The sequence below is a fragment of the Bos taurus genome, chromosome 21 (assembly GCF_002263795.3).
Source record: "Bos taurus isolate L1 Dominette 01449 registration number 42190680 breed Hereford chromosome 21, ARS-UCD2.0, whole genome shotgun sequence".
NCBI lineage: Eukaryota > Metazoa > Chordata > Mammalia > Artiodactyla > Bovidae > Bos > Bos taurus.
This window is the reverse complement of record NC_037348.1, coordinates 41,317,785-41,331,702: the sequence shown is the minus strand read 5'-3', so window position 1 is coordinate 41,331,702 and position 13,918 is coordinate 41,317,785. Positions and strand designations below refer to the sequence as shown.

Here is a 13,918-nt window from a genome sequence, read left to right as displayed (position 1 = left end):
AGAATTTCCTTGAATGAAGTTGAGATAAGAGTTAATAAACTTTGTAATAGAGTTTTTGTTTTTTTACAAATGGCTCTCCACATTTTTTTTAGATTCCCTGATACAGGAATTATTTTAATTACCGTATAAAGCTACTTTGAATAAACAATATAGATACATGCTGAAGTACTAGGAATGGAAAAATGCAGTATCAAAAATGAACAAAAGTAACAGAAAGGAGATCCTAGGAAAGTGACCATGGTGGTGACTGTGGGAATGGAAACAAAGAGACGTATACTTAATAACTAACATGAGAATGTGCGTAGGAAGGAAAATAGTGAAAAAAGTCAAAGATTCCTGGGAAATAAAATGACGGTAGTAGGAACTGTGTGTGCTTAGTCACTCAGTTGCGTCCAACTCTTTGTGACCCCATGGACTGCAGTCCGCCAGGCTCCTCTGTCCATGGGGATTTTCCAGGCAAAATACTGGAGTGAGTTGCCATGCCCTCCTCCAGGGGATCTTCCCAACCCAGGGATCGAACCCAGGTCTCCTGAATTGCAGGCGGATTACTTACCAATCTAGGCCACCAGGGAAGCCCTATGTTAACTTAAATGGACTGGGAAAGCCTAATTATCTGTAGAATAAAGCCAAGAATGGAAGGGGGAAGGAGATAAAATAAGGTGTTAGGCTGACTTTCAGGGCCTCATAATCTGCTCCAGCCAACTTTTCTGTTTTACCACTATTCACCAGGTTCAGTTCCCTCTAGTCACATCAATTAACTCATTGACTTTTCATTAAAAGTAGTGAATGCCTTTAATCCTCAAGGCTTGGGCTTGAATTATTCTCTTAGCTTTTTTAGAATGCATTTCTCCTCCATCACCTGCCCAGTGAATTCTACTAATTTTTCAAGGTCCAGCATCTTTGCAGCTTCTCTATAACTCTTAAACCTCTGTTTCTTCCCTTTCTTGCTCCTTTCCAATCTCCTTCTTCACTGGGAGAATTAATTAAGCCCTTAAGTGTGTACTGACAGCACTTCATACACTTCTCCATAACAGCAATGATTACACCACATTACTCTCTTTGGTTTACATACCCTTTTAGAACTATACACTTCCTAGAATGTTTCTAATTAATTGTTTAACCCTAGGAGTCTAACAAAGCACCTGTCTTGCAACAAAATATATGTCAAATTTCTAAGCTAAGAGCAAGACATATACAGATCAAGTAATCATCTTTAAAAGTTATGAAAGTAGATAAATGAACTTCCAGAAGTGAAAAATGCAGAGAATCAAGCTTTAGTGATTTAATAGATAAAATTCAGTATGCTAAATGCTATAATGGAATCTAACGTGTGTACCTACATAAATGAAGAAAGGTGGCTCACTTAGACTCATTTTGCTCTTCTTGATGTATTAACTTATCCACATTTTAACTTCTAATGAACAATGGAAGCAGAATTAAAAAACAAGTTAATCTGATGGCTAATGGGTAGACATTCTTTTGAAGGTGATAATGTTCTAAAATTGCCTTGTGATTATGGTTGTGTAACTCTGAATATAGTAAAAAACCACTAAATTGCATGCTTTAAAAAGGTGAATTGTATGGTATGTGAACTCTATTTCCATAAAGGAGTTAAATAAAAATCATGTAGCATTTCAATATACTGACTGAGAAGGAGCCTCATGAGGGAGGGAAAGGAATGAAGTAAAGATCTTCTAACCTGCATAAGAGAACTAGTATCTGTTCAGTACCTAGTATGTGCTAGGCACTTTACTTACAGCTATGGCTTTCAAATGTTTCTAAACAGAACCTCAGGACCCTCTTTCTCAAACCAAATCTTCTGCAGAACCCTAAACATAAAATAGATACAAGTGACCAATTAAATGTCTCTGTTGAGTCTAGGGTACCAGAGAACAGGGTTTAAAAGCTACAAAATCAGATTATCTCACTTAATTCTCCAGACAACACTATAAACTAGGAATTATTAGTCCCATTTTAAAGATGAAGAAACAGACACAAAGAAACATAAATTTATTCAAGGTTACCAGAGCAGAAGTAGAGAGTTGAGATTCAAATCCAGGTCAGATTCCATATACACCATAGATAAAGAGTAGGGAAAAAAAAAAAAAAGAGTAGGGAAAATTACATTTTCCTCAAGAACAGTTTATTGCTTCCTTTGTACACACTTTATGAAAGAAAGTATATTTGTCAATTAGTATATATTTATTTTTTGGGTAATACACATAATTTACATATATGTGGTGAATTTGTGGTGAATTCACATAACAATCAAGATGTGAATGTTTTTACTGGATTAAAATAAGGACCATCTACAGAATTGCACATTATAGGTGATCAATAAGTACAGAGGAAAGAAAACCAAAATGGCACTATCAGAAGGAGTTAAGTAAAAGAATGCAAAATTCTTTAAGTCATTTCTTTAAATGAAGTGTTCTTGACTTTACTTGATAAACTGAGCTGGACTGAAACAGAGTAACAATGATAATAGCATAGCAAAAAAAACTTTCAAGACAAAATACAAAATACAAAGAGTTTCAGGTATGAGTTCCAACTCTGCCATTGACTAGGGAATAGTTTACCTTTTTTGGAGGTAAGAGGTATATTTCCTTCACTGATTAAATGAAGAATATTTCACAAAATATGTTCTGCACGGTGCTAGTTCTTACAGTTGGTTAAGAAATAACCCCTAGAAGTGTTCCAGAGTCAACAGTTTTAAGGTTTTTTTGAATGCTTTTAAAATGCATATATTACGCTGCATTATGAATCTCCAAGAGGAAGACACAGCACATTTTCCTTCTAACTTTATTTGACCAAAGAAGCAGCAGCCTCACTACTATCTTGTGGACTCTGCTAAGAACTCTGTCCCAAGGCTCCTTCTAGTCCTAAGTTCCTCAGAAGGTCTGTGAAAGACTCTGGAAAATGGGGTCCACAGGACTGAGGAATTATAATGGCAATGTTTGATTTTCTACTTTCTAGTCTGATTTGTATATCCCTGGTGCTTATGAATTATTCTCTATTCTGTTATTCTATGTGCTGTCATTGTAAGTGACCTTAAATTCTGTAGAACAAGTCAAGGTATAAATAAATAAAGTGTGAGATATCTATTTAAAAAAGTTAAGGAATGCATCTGTCCTCCTTTTATTTTAAACATCTGAGACTGTTCATCACAAGTCTGCTTCTACTCTCTGTGTTTAACCTACAGCATATTCTTATAAGGGAAAAGACTGTAAAAAAAAAACAAAAAAAAACCTCCCAGGTTTACCCACTCACAAACTATGTAGCATATCCTCTGTTTCTTGCTATTATATGTCATTTAAGCTGTAAAGCCAAAAATTCACATTACCAAAATTAGTCTTTGGTTTTTCTCAATGACTTAATAAAAATCTGTTTTCTTATATATAGATGATCTGAGGTAGGTGAACCCTAAGCATTATATTTTTCACTTTTATCAAAGTAAAATAACATATAAAACACAGAATTTGGTTAAGTTTTAACATAAGTATATACCCATGAAACCGTATACACAATCCAGATAGTGAACATATCATTCACATCAGTTAAGGAAATTCTCTCATTGTAAATACTCTCCTCTCACTCTCCAACACCATTCTTCACGTCCTATTTTCTGTGACTATAGATTAGCCTGCATTTTTCTGAATTTTCTATAAACGCAACATGCTCTTTTTTTCTGTATGTAGCTTCTTTCACTCAGTGTAATTACTCTGAGATTCATTGAGTACATACTGTTGTATGTATTAATAGTACCGCCTTTTTAATTGTTGAATAGTAGTCCACTGTATTGGAGAAGGCAATGGCACCCCACTCCAGTACTCTTGCCTGGAAAATCCCATGGATGGAGGAGGCTGGTAGGCTGCAGTCCATGGGGTCGCTAAGAGTCGGACACAACTGAGCAACTTCACTTTCACTTTTCACTTTCATGCATTGGAGAAGGAAATGGCAACCCACTCCAGTGTTCTTGCCTGGAGAATCCCAGGGATGGGGGAGCCTGGTGGGCTGCCGTCTCAGGGGTCGCACAGAGTCGGACATGACTGAAGCGACTTAGCAGCAGCAGCAGCAGTCCACTGTATAGATATACTGGACTTTGTTTACTCAATTAGCCTGTTGATAGACATCTGACTGATTTCCAGTTTGGGGCTATGACAAAGAGCTGCTGTGAATATTCATGTATAATGAAAATATTTGCTTTCATTTATCTTGAGTAAACACTTAGGAGTAGAATGGCTGGGGCACATGATGGATTTGTGTTTAACATTTTAAGAAACAGAGATACTGTTTTCCAAAGTGGGTGCACCATTAAAAAGAATACATTTGAATCAGTTCTAATGAGGTGGATGAAACTGGAGCCTATTATACAGAGTAAAGTAAGCCAGAAGGAAAAACACCAATACAGTATACTAATGCATATATATGGAATTTAGAAAGATGATAACAATAACCCTGTGTACGAGACAGCAAAAGTGACGCTGATGTATGGAACAGTGTTATGGACTCTGTGGGAGAGGGAGAGGGTGGGAAGATTTGGGAGAATGGCACTGAAACATGTAAAATATCATGTATGAAACGAGATGCCAGTCCAGGTTCAATGTACGATACTGGATGCTTGGGGCTAGTGCACTGGGACGACCCAGAGGGATGGTATGGGGAGGGAGGAGGGTTCAGGATGGGGAGCACATGTATACCTGTGGTGGATTCATTTTGATATTTGGCAAAACTAATACAATTATGTAAAGTTTAAAAATAAAATTAAAAAAAATAAATTCAGCATAAAAAAAAGAAAAAAAAAACAACAAAAAAAACACAAAGTGGGTGCACCATTTTACATTTCTACCAGCAAAATATGAGAGTTTTAGTTCTGCATCCTCACCAAAAGCTGACATGATCAATATTTTAAATTTTAGACATTCTGATAGATATGCAGAGGTATCTCACTATGGTTTTAGTTTGTTATTTTTCTAATGATTGTTGATGTTGAACTTATTCATCACTTGGATATCTTTTTCAGTCAAATCTTTGTTCAAATTTTTTGCCCTTTTAAAAATTGGGCTGTGCATTTTCTCTACTGAGTTGTGAGAAGTGTTTAATTCTTTGAACTTAACCTTTATGAATCTATTGAGTCTTGCTAATGACAAAGCTTTATCTTCATGAAACCTGATGGTGGAAAAGTGAGCAAAGAGCAAGAGAAAGGTAATTCCACACTTCGTTTTTTGAAGATGTGGAAGAAGTCTCCAGAAACTCAGCATGAGAAACTAAAAGACATTTCACACATTGAAGAGTTGTCTTGGTCATATTTGGAGTAAAGAAAACTTCTTTAAGTTCTGATAATGACTAATCTTATTTGGGATAAAAAGAGGTAGAAGATAGTGATAGTCTGTCCATTGGGGACTTCCTGCTATAGGATATATTTTCTCCTGCCTTGAAGAAAAGACAGCAAGGTCATATAAACATTCACTCAGTAGTGTACTGGATAAAAGATAATTTAAAACAGATTAGTCAAAATCCAGACAGAGAAATGTTCTGATTTACAGGACAGTACAATTTCTTCCCTATAGTGATCAGGAGAGCAGTGATCAGTTAATCAAAGTCAGTTAATGCAAAGAAAAAAAAAGGGGGGGGGGATTTCCCTGGTGGTCCAGTGCTTAAGAATCTGCCTGCCAAAGCAGGGGACATGGGTCCAATCCCTGATCCGGGAATATTCTACATCCCATGGGTCAACCTGTGAGCTGCAATGACTGCGTCTTGTGCCACAATTACCGAAGGCTGTGCGCCCTAGAGCCCATGCTCTGCAACAAAGGAATCCACCACAATGAGAAACCCATATACTTCTACTAGAAAGAAGCTCCCCCCGCATGCCACAACTAGAGAAAGTCTGCAAGCATCAATGAAGACCCAGCACAGCCAAAAGAAAAAATAAAAAAGGACCTGGCTGTATATACATGTTTAAACACTACAATTTAACTTAAGATCTAAAACATATAATTGTCTGTCAATTTTGAGGTAGACCCAAGACCATTCCCTTGAGCACTGAGGTTCATGGACTGAAATTTTTTTCTTTCCTGCATAATGCACATGTTTAAGTATCAGCTATAACTTCAAGTTTCTTTGACGTGAGATACAAAAATTTATAAATGTTTACAATTACAACATAAAGCAATTCTAGTACTTTCAAGATTTTTCAATGTTTTACAGTTGTTGTCTGCTCCCTGCCACCGCTACTAAATTAAGTAATAATTAAATCACCACCTTCACTGAGTCTAAGGCAGGTAACTTAGTTTTAGAGAAACAAACCTCTTTTCCTACTCATACCATTGACATAAATAGACTGGAATCAAATACAAACAAAAAATCCAACTTGCAAACACACTAGATGTCACATGTTAGCATGGCAATAATGTGGTCAGCAACCACTGTTTCCGAGGGAATAAAGGGCATTGGTTAATTTGATGTGCTGATCAGCTCAGTTTCTACTTTATTTTGAAAGCTTATTTTCCCCTAAGAAAGATAAAGAAGTTGGACCAGAGAAGAATAAGTCCCCTGAAGGAGGTGCTCTAGTTAAAATTAGTATTGCTAGCAAGAGCTAAGTCTTGCTCAGTGTGTACAGAGCTAAGTCGGTACATGTTTGCTTGATCAGAGGATGTCTTTAGACCTAACTCAGTACCTCTTAACTTTCTCCACAGGAAGCAGCAAAACAGAAATGAAGATCCAGCACCAATAATCCACAAGAGCTTATTAACCGCTTATTCTTGGCCGGCTACCTCAGTAAGGAGCATTCAGATGTGAGAGCTCTTCCTCTCAGGTGGGAGCACTAGGGGAAAGAGCATGTATGCCATTTCTCTTTCTTCTTCTCTGACATACATGTAGGAGACTTTTCCTTTTCTTAGGTTTCTGATGCTAGAGAATAATTAATTCTGGCTGGCTATGCAGCTGAGACAGTAATCATTAAAATATACTGAAATCTGTCTACAAATTTAAGTAATCTCAGAATCCATTCCCTAATAACCAACAAGTGGGGGTAAAATCTTATTTGTATTAGAAATGAAAAAACTGCTGGGACTTCCCTGGTGATCCAGTGGTTAGGAATCCACCCTGCAATGCAGGGGACACAGGTTAGATCTCTGGTGGGGAATTAAGACCCCACACGCCTTGGAGCAACTGGGCTCCCATGCCACAACTAGAGAATCTGTCTGCTGCAGGGAAAGTTCCTTCACAATTCACAATTTACTCTTAACCTATTAAACCAAAGTTGACTACTCAAGCCACTAAAATCTTTAGAATATCAATAAATTTATGTGATAATATCTGTCAAAGTTGTCACAAACTGCTGTGCTGCCAAACATCAACTGCTGGGTAACTGCCAGGACTTCTAAAGAGATTAATTTCTTCTAGTATTCTGCTTTAGAAAATGATCTAAAGAAATATAAGCAGCAGCTATAAACTAAACATCCCAAAATAAGAAACACGCAAAACTGCAATAAAGACAAATAGCAAGAGATGTGTTCTGAGATCTCTGCATGAAGAGTCATAATGTTCTTGCTAATAACAACAACAACAATAATAAGTAAATAAAAATTTACTGCTTAGGTGAATGAATGTTTACAAAGAACTGAAGCCCAGATGGTCAACAAATTCTAGTAAAGAGTAAGAGATATTGGAGAAAAATATTTTTTAAATTATTGTTAACATTATATAGCCAGAGGCAGATGGTGTAACATAAAAATGGCACAAATTAATGTATTATTTTGAAGTAAATATTTTAAAGTTGGAAATTTAATAATTATAAAAACTATAAGAAAAATTTTATAACTATGAGTAATGAGAAAAATTGGAAGCAACACAATTTACTTGCTAGCTTTGACATAGGAGAATAGACGTTTTAATTAAAACAGGACTCTTCGCCAGTCCAGGTTCGATGCACGATACTGGATGCTTGGGGCTGGTGCACTGGGATGACCCAGAGGGATGGTATTTGGAGGGAGGGAGGGGTTCAGGATGGGGCAACACGTGTATACCTGAGGCGGATTCATGTTGATATATCGCAAAACCAAAGTTTAAAAAAAAAAAAAAAAAAAACAGGACTCTTCTCAAAAAACACTGCAATTTTTCTATACTAACAGAATTTCTAATATCAGGATAACTCAGAATATGTGGCTTAATAAATACAATTATAATTTATACACAAATATTTAAAATAAATATGCTCCTGTATCTATGATTTAAAAAACAAAAAAACTTCTGGTATTAATTGGGTTTCCTAGAATGGTCCAACAAGGAACATGGTGTCTTATACATGAAATTTTCCCTCTGCAAGTAAATGACCTTATATAATGTCCTTTATAGTTTCTTTATATCAGATCCTATTAGGAAAACGGTGTCTTCCTTGAGTTATAGCACAAAAATTATTTCAAACTATGTAATTTTTATATATAACTACTTAACACCCTGAATGACAAGTTAGTTTCTTAGTATAAGATGATCTGCTTATTAGCAATCCAGGAAGAACAAGTTCTTTTATAGAGAGCCAAGCAACCAGGTCTGAAAGAAGAAATTTTGGGTCAGGCATGGTGACATAATAAAATTTATCAGACAGATGGCATCCATTAGGACAAACTGATTCACAGCTCATATAAAATTGTAAATAAGCATCATAAAGAATTTCATAGGTAAATTTTTCCTTAAAAAACACCGTTCTCCACCTAGACAGGTATAATAGCCATCTTCCAGAACTCATCCATTCCTCAACACTCCTCAGACCATTCTCTAGCTGAAACATAAATCAAATCATGGCAGTAACCTCCAATGACTTCCATCATACTTAAATCCCTATTTCTCTTGATCCAATGGTGTTATCAACTCTTTCCCTCCTCACTATGAGTACATTAGTCATCTTCTAGGTCCTCTAAAATAGTAAATTTGTTCTCGCCTTAAGGCCTTTGCAGCACTTATTCCCTCTGCCTGAAATGGGTGGCCCAGAGATTTTCACTAACTGGCTCCTTTGTGTGATTCAGGTCTCAACTCAATCATCACCTCATCAAAGGCAATTTCACTTCCCCTGGAACAGCCCTCTGAGCCACTGTCTATTACCTCTTATCACCCTATTTTGCTGTTTTTACACCTAAATGCCATGCTTTCTAATCGCTTACTTTGCTTTTTGTCAATATAAGATTAGCTTCAAGAGAAGAAAGAACTTGTCCATCTTGTTTACCATGGAATCTCTAGGGCCCAGCACAATCCCACAGAGCCATTTAATAAACACAATTGAGTAAACTACTTTATCCAGAATTTTCTCAAACCATAAACCATAGTCTTTGATCTAGAGTATATTCATGTAAATTTGTGGCAGGATAGTGTTTGTAAAGTTTTATGAAAAAGATGAAAATGTGCACTTTCCATTGGTATGATAATGTTTTTAAATACTTTGGGTTACACAACTCAGTTTTGAAGTAGGAGCTGAGTTTAGCACTTTGCTGATTTTACAGCTGTGAGAACTGCCCCCTCCAAAGAAAAACCAAAAACCCTGAAAAAACTAAAGTAAAAAAAAGTCCACAAACTGTTTAAATCTCAAAGTAACACATAAACTATTAACAACGGTCATAAACAAACAGCATGTACTCAAAGAGCATTGGTTTAATAGATAAGAAGATCTTGATTACAAAACTATAGTTTAGCCGATGTAAACTAGAACTTATATTTTGTTTTAATACAACATAGTTTTGTTTAACTTTTTATATTAGCTTTGTAAGCAAAGCCTGTCTCTTCTGAGTGAAGGAAATCACTGAATATAGCTCTGTTACATTCCACCAGTTATATGTATTATCTTCACTGGAGACAATGACCTCAGGCAAAAAAAAATGAGCAGCCTTTTTCCACTTTACAGAGCTGCAACATATGGAAGTTATCATCAGATATCATCTACAGATGGCACAATTATATTTCTATTCCTGTAGGTATATGCAAATAGCAAGATCAAAATCAAGAAGTGGAACAAAGAAAAAAATCAGGTGTCAGCTTAATAGAAATTATGCAGGTTTAAATTCTATGATCTACAATGATGAAATCTATCTATATTAGCTCCTTTCTAGTGCTCTAAGACTTTTAAAATCATTAAAAAATGTTTAATCCCCTTTTCCATAAATATAAGTTGTTATCAACATGTTTGATAGATAGCAAGTATATTCAGTTTTACATTACTTTTTCAAATGTATCATCTCAAATGGAAAGCAGGGGTCAGTAGTAACTACATTCTGGTATATCACCAGTCTGTCACTGGAATTCAGTTCCATGTCCGGAGAATAAATGACAATAGAATACTAATGAATGGATTAAATCAAACTGATATGGAGTTATGAATAAAGTAATGAGAAAAAATAATTATGACAAACAACATATAGAATTATCCAATACATTTGTTTCAAAATCAAAGTATAGTGGGAGACAGTAAGAAGCTATAAGGCTAACAGACTAATCTTAAACTAAAATGTTCAGAACCAAGTTGCATTTCATTATGGGATGTTATCAACATATTTCAGATAGTACTACAGTAAAGGGGTGTCTAAACCTGAATTACTGATGTTTAGATACAAATCTATTATTAACAAAGTGGTACATCTGTAGAGGCATTACTAAGGCAGTGAAACATAATACAAACATCAAAGGTGCTAAGTTTCCTTCACTGAATGTGTGACCTTGGGCAAATCACTAACCTTCCTGGATTGGTTTCCTCATGTGCAAAAATGAAGGTAATAATGCTGCCTTCACTAATTATAACTCAACCTTACAGTTAGGGCTCAATGAGACACTGAATAAGCATCTTAAAAAGTCTAAAACCTACAAAATTAGTAGTTATATTGTAAGGAGGGACAAGTTAAATTTACCTTTATATGTTCTAAAACAGCAGTGGCAACATTTGTATGGAGATCAATAAGTCTTTTTTTTTCAAGGAGTTCTGGCAAAGAGCTACAAGTATCAAAAAATTGAAAATTAACCGTTAAATTTTCTAAGGAAATGACATAAATTTTAATAAAATGCAAACCTGGGTGTTTCCTCTGAGGAAACTTGGAATAGTAAAACAGGGCCAAAATTACATGTTAAACTATTAACTGAACTTAATCTCTAGGTTTGAACATATACAATATTTACCACTTTAATACAGTTGAAATGCTTCTTATTTTAAAATAATCTGCCTCCCAAATATCATCATTCTATCATTTCACTTTCTAATTCCAAAACTTGGAGGTTAGAATAAAATCAGATTAATGGGAAAATTTTACCTATATTTCTAAAACATGAAACTCTCTCTCCTTGATGGTATTTAAAGTATCCAAAAGATACTGCTTAAACTTTAGCTAACATAGTAACAGCAGCAATGATAAAATTAACAATAACTCATTTTACCTTATCATCAATACTATCTCAGTGACAAAATTACTCCCATTACACAATTCTAACTAGTAAAAGAAACAAATGATCTGCTATATAAAAGATTCATGTTGGTAACTGGCAGGAAACAAAATTCTGTAAAGCAGCAATCCTTCAATAAAAAAATTAAAAAAATAAAGGAGGGAACTCAAGTCAGCTTGAATACAGCAAAAATACAATTTAGTTCTTTGGACTTAGCAGTATATGCTATTTCTATTCCCTATCATGAAAAATATTTATCGATTTTTTTAATGTCCAATATAAATCATATCAACAGAAAGACTTCAAAGAAGATATACTGCTTACTTACCTAACAGCTGATGTTAGCTTAGCAGTATTATCAGAAAGCATACTTATGGCTCCTTCATCTTCACCTTCTAGTCCCTGGGAAGGAAAAAGAGGTCCCAGTAACTACTCAAAAATCCCAAGCCAAAGTACTGATTTTCATCAATCTATTCCTAGGATCACTGATAAACAGTAGCAAGATTTAGGTCACCCAGAATAATAGAATAAAATAATAGAATAAAAATTCTTCCCCTCTTAAGGAGCAAGCATCTGCATTTTTGACAGTTATAGAAAAGTTCTAGTCACCACCAATCTAATGAATGGTTGGATGACTAAAAAGGAAGCATCTGGCATTTTCAGATAAAGAAATAGGTCCAGAGACCTGCCACAGGTCACTACATATAGTAATAAATAGAGCTGAAATTTGAAGTGCGATCAAAGTATAGTAAAATGAGCAGCACTGGAACATACATGTCTAAAATAAACTCACATATATTTTTTCAAATCATAAATTTGTATTAGTTTTTTAAAAAATGTTCCCTCTACTCCTCAGAACTTAAGATTTCTTTAAAAAAAAAAATCTTTTATGTAACAATCTTTTATGAGAACAATTTTTTTTTGTCATTAAAGCAATGAAAGGTCTTGAATTTTTATAAAGGAAAAAAGTTAACCTCTTTCTCCTTCCAGATGTCCTCCTGCTTCCCTTGTATTTCCAAGAAAGCAAACAGAATCTTACCATAATGCTTTTAAGTCGTTTAACCTCATCTTCCTGTGCTCTGTAAGATTCTAGTTCTTGCTGAACTGATTCTGCAACTTCTGGGAATGGACTAAAACAGTTTTCCAGAAGAGGAATTATGAGTATAAGATTAAAAGATTGACTTTTGTGTGAATTTTGAAACATATACAATGAAGATTATTTTAAGTGTACTTATTTATATTTGCATATATTTTATATACAACATAGGCAGAAAACATCAGGATAAATCAAAGTACATTTTCTTGTGATATCTATTTACATTCTAAATACTACTTTAAAATGTATATCATAATACTTATATATGTAAACAAATTTAAATTTTATTTCTATTCTTTTCACTAACTGTATCGATTTTTCTTCACCTTTAGCTATTAGAAAAAATAAAAAGATATTTAAGTGACTGAGAAACAAAGGAAGAGAAGCCATGGTACATCAAAGACCAACTAAGTATTACAACCCATAGTGCCAAAGGGTCCATGTAACTACAAACATGTATCACAAAATATTACATGTAGGTAGCTGTGGAAAAAACCTTTCAAATCTGTAAACCTGATATGCAGAACACCACTGGTAAGAACAGAATGTAGGCCAGTTTTGTTGGCCCAATCCCTGATATCTCCTCAGTATGTACAGTTTAGCAGCAATTTCCATAGACTTCAGATACAACTCATCTGCAATCACTGACCAACTCAGGTAGAAACTATCATGCAGTGTTAATCCTGAATGTATCTAGATGAGTATGTGTTGACCATGAAATAGTTCCTAACGTAAGTATTTTTCATCTACAGCCTTAGGGGAGGCCAGAAGCTTTCTCTCTTTTAAGGAAGAAATGGTCACTTCTCATCAAGCAATAAAACAAAAACTTTTCCCCATTCCTCCACTCTGATAACACTTCATTAATGATCAGCAAAGAAATGACAAAATCTGAAACGATTGTGAGGAACACAGTCCAGTTTTACATGACAAATGCAGGCCCTAACTGAGGTCCAGAGGAGTCTGTTGGCAAAAGATAGCAGCGAGCAGGTAAAATGTTCCGGCTCATCCTTAAAATTTCTAGTACCTTTAGGTCTCAGGGCTGACACAATGATCACTGCCTGCATTTACTGAGAGATCACTGTATGCCAAGGGAGTTAAGTGACTTCCCTGTAGTTCAGACAGTAAAGAATCTGCCTTCAATGCAGGGAGACCTGAGTTAGACCTCTGGGTTGGGAAGATCCTCTGGAGAAGGGAATGGCTACCCACTCCAGTCTTCTTGCCTGGAAAATCCCATGGACAGAGGAACCTGGCGGGCTACAGTCTGAGGGGTCACAATCAGACAGCACTGAGCGACTACCACCACCACCACCACTACTATTGCTGCTATATGCCAAATACTATGCTAAGAATCTGTCTCTATTGTCTCATTTAATTCTGACCACAGTTTTGTAAGGTAAATACATAGTA

General features: G+C 35.4%; 1 protein-coding gene across 2 annotated transcripts in view; it reads right to left on the bottom strand.

Annotated features, from left to right (window-relative positions):
• Positions 1-13,918, bottom strand: part of SCFD1 (sec1 family domain containing 1) — a 113,049-nt gene that overhangs the window by 50,102 nt on the left and 49,029 nt on the right. For both annotated transcript variants that reach the window (NM_001191365.1, XM_024981582.2), the window contains 3 exons: positions 12,455-12,545; positions 11,744-11,817; positions 10,890-10,971 (listed from right to left, as the gene is read on the bottom strand). In NM_001191365.1, the coding sequence (NP_001178294.1) occupies positions 10,890-10,971; positions 11,744-11,817; positions 12,455-12,545 (247 nt within the window). The remainder of the gene's footprint in view (positions 1-10,889; positions 10,972-11,743; positions 11,818-12,454; positions 12,546-13,918) is intronic.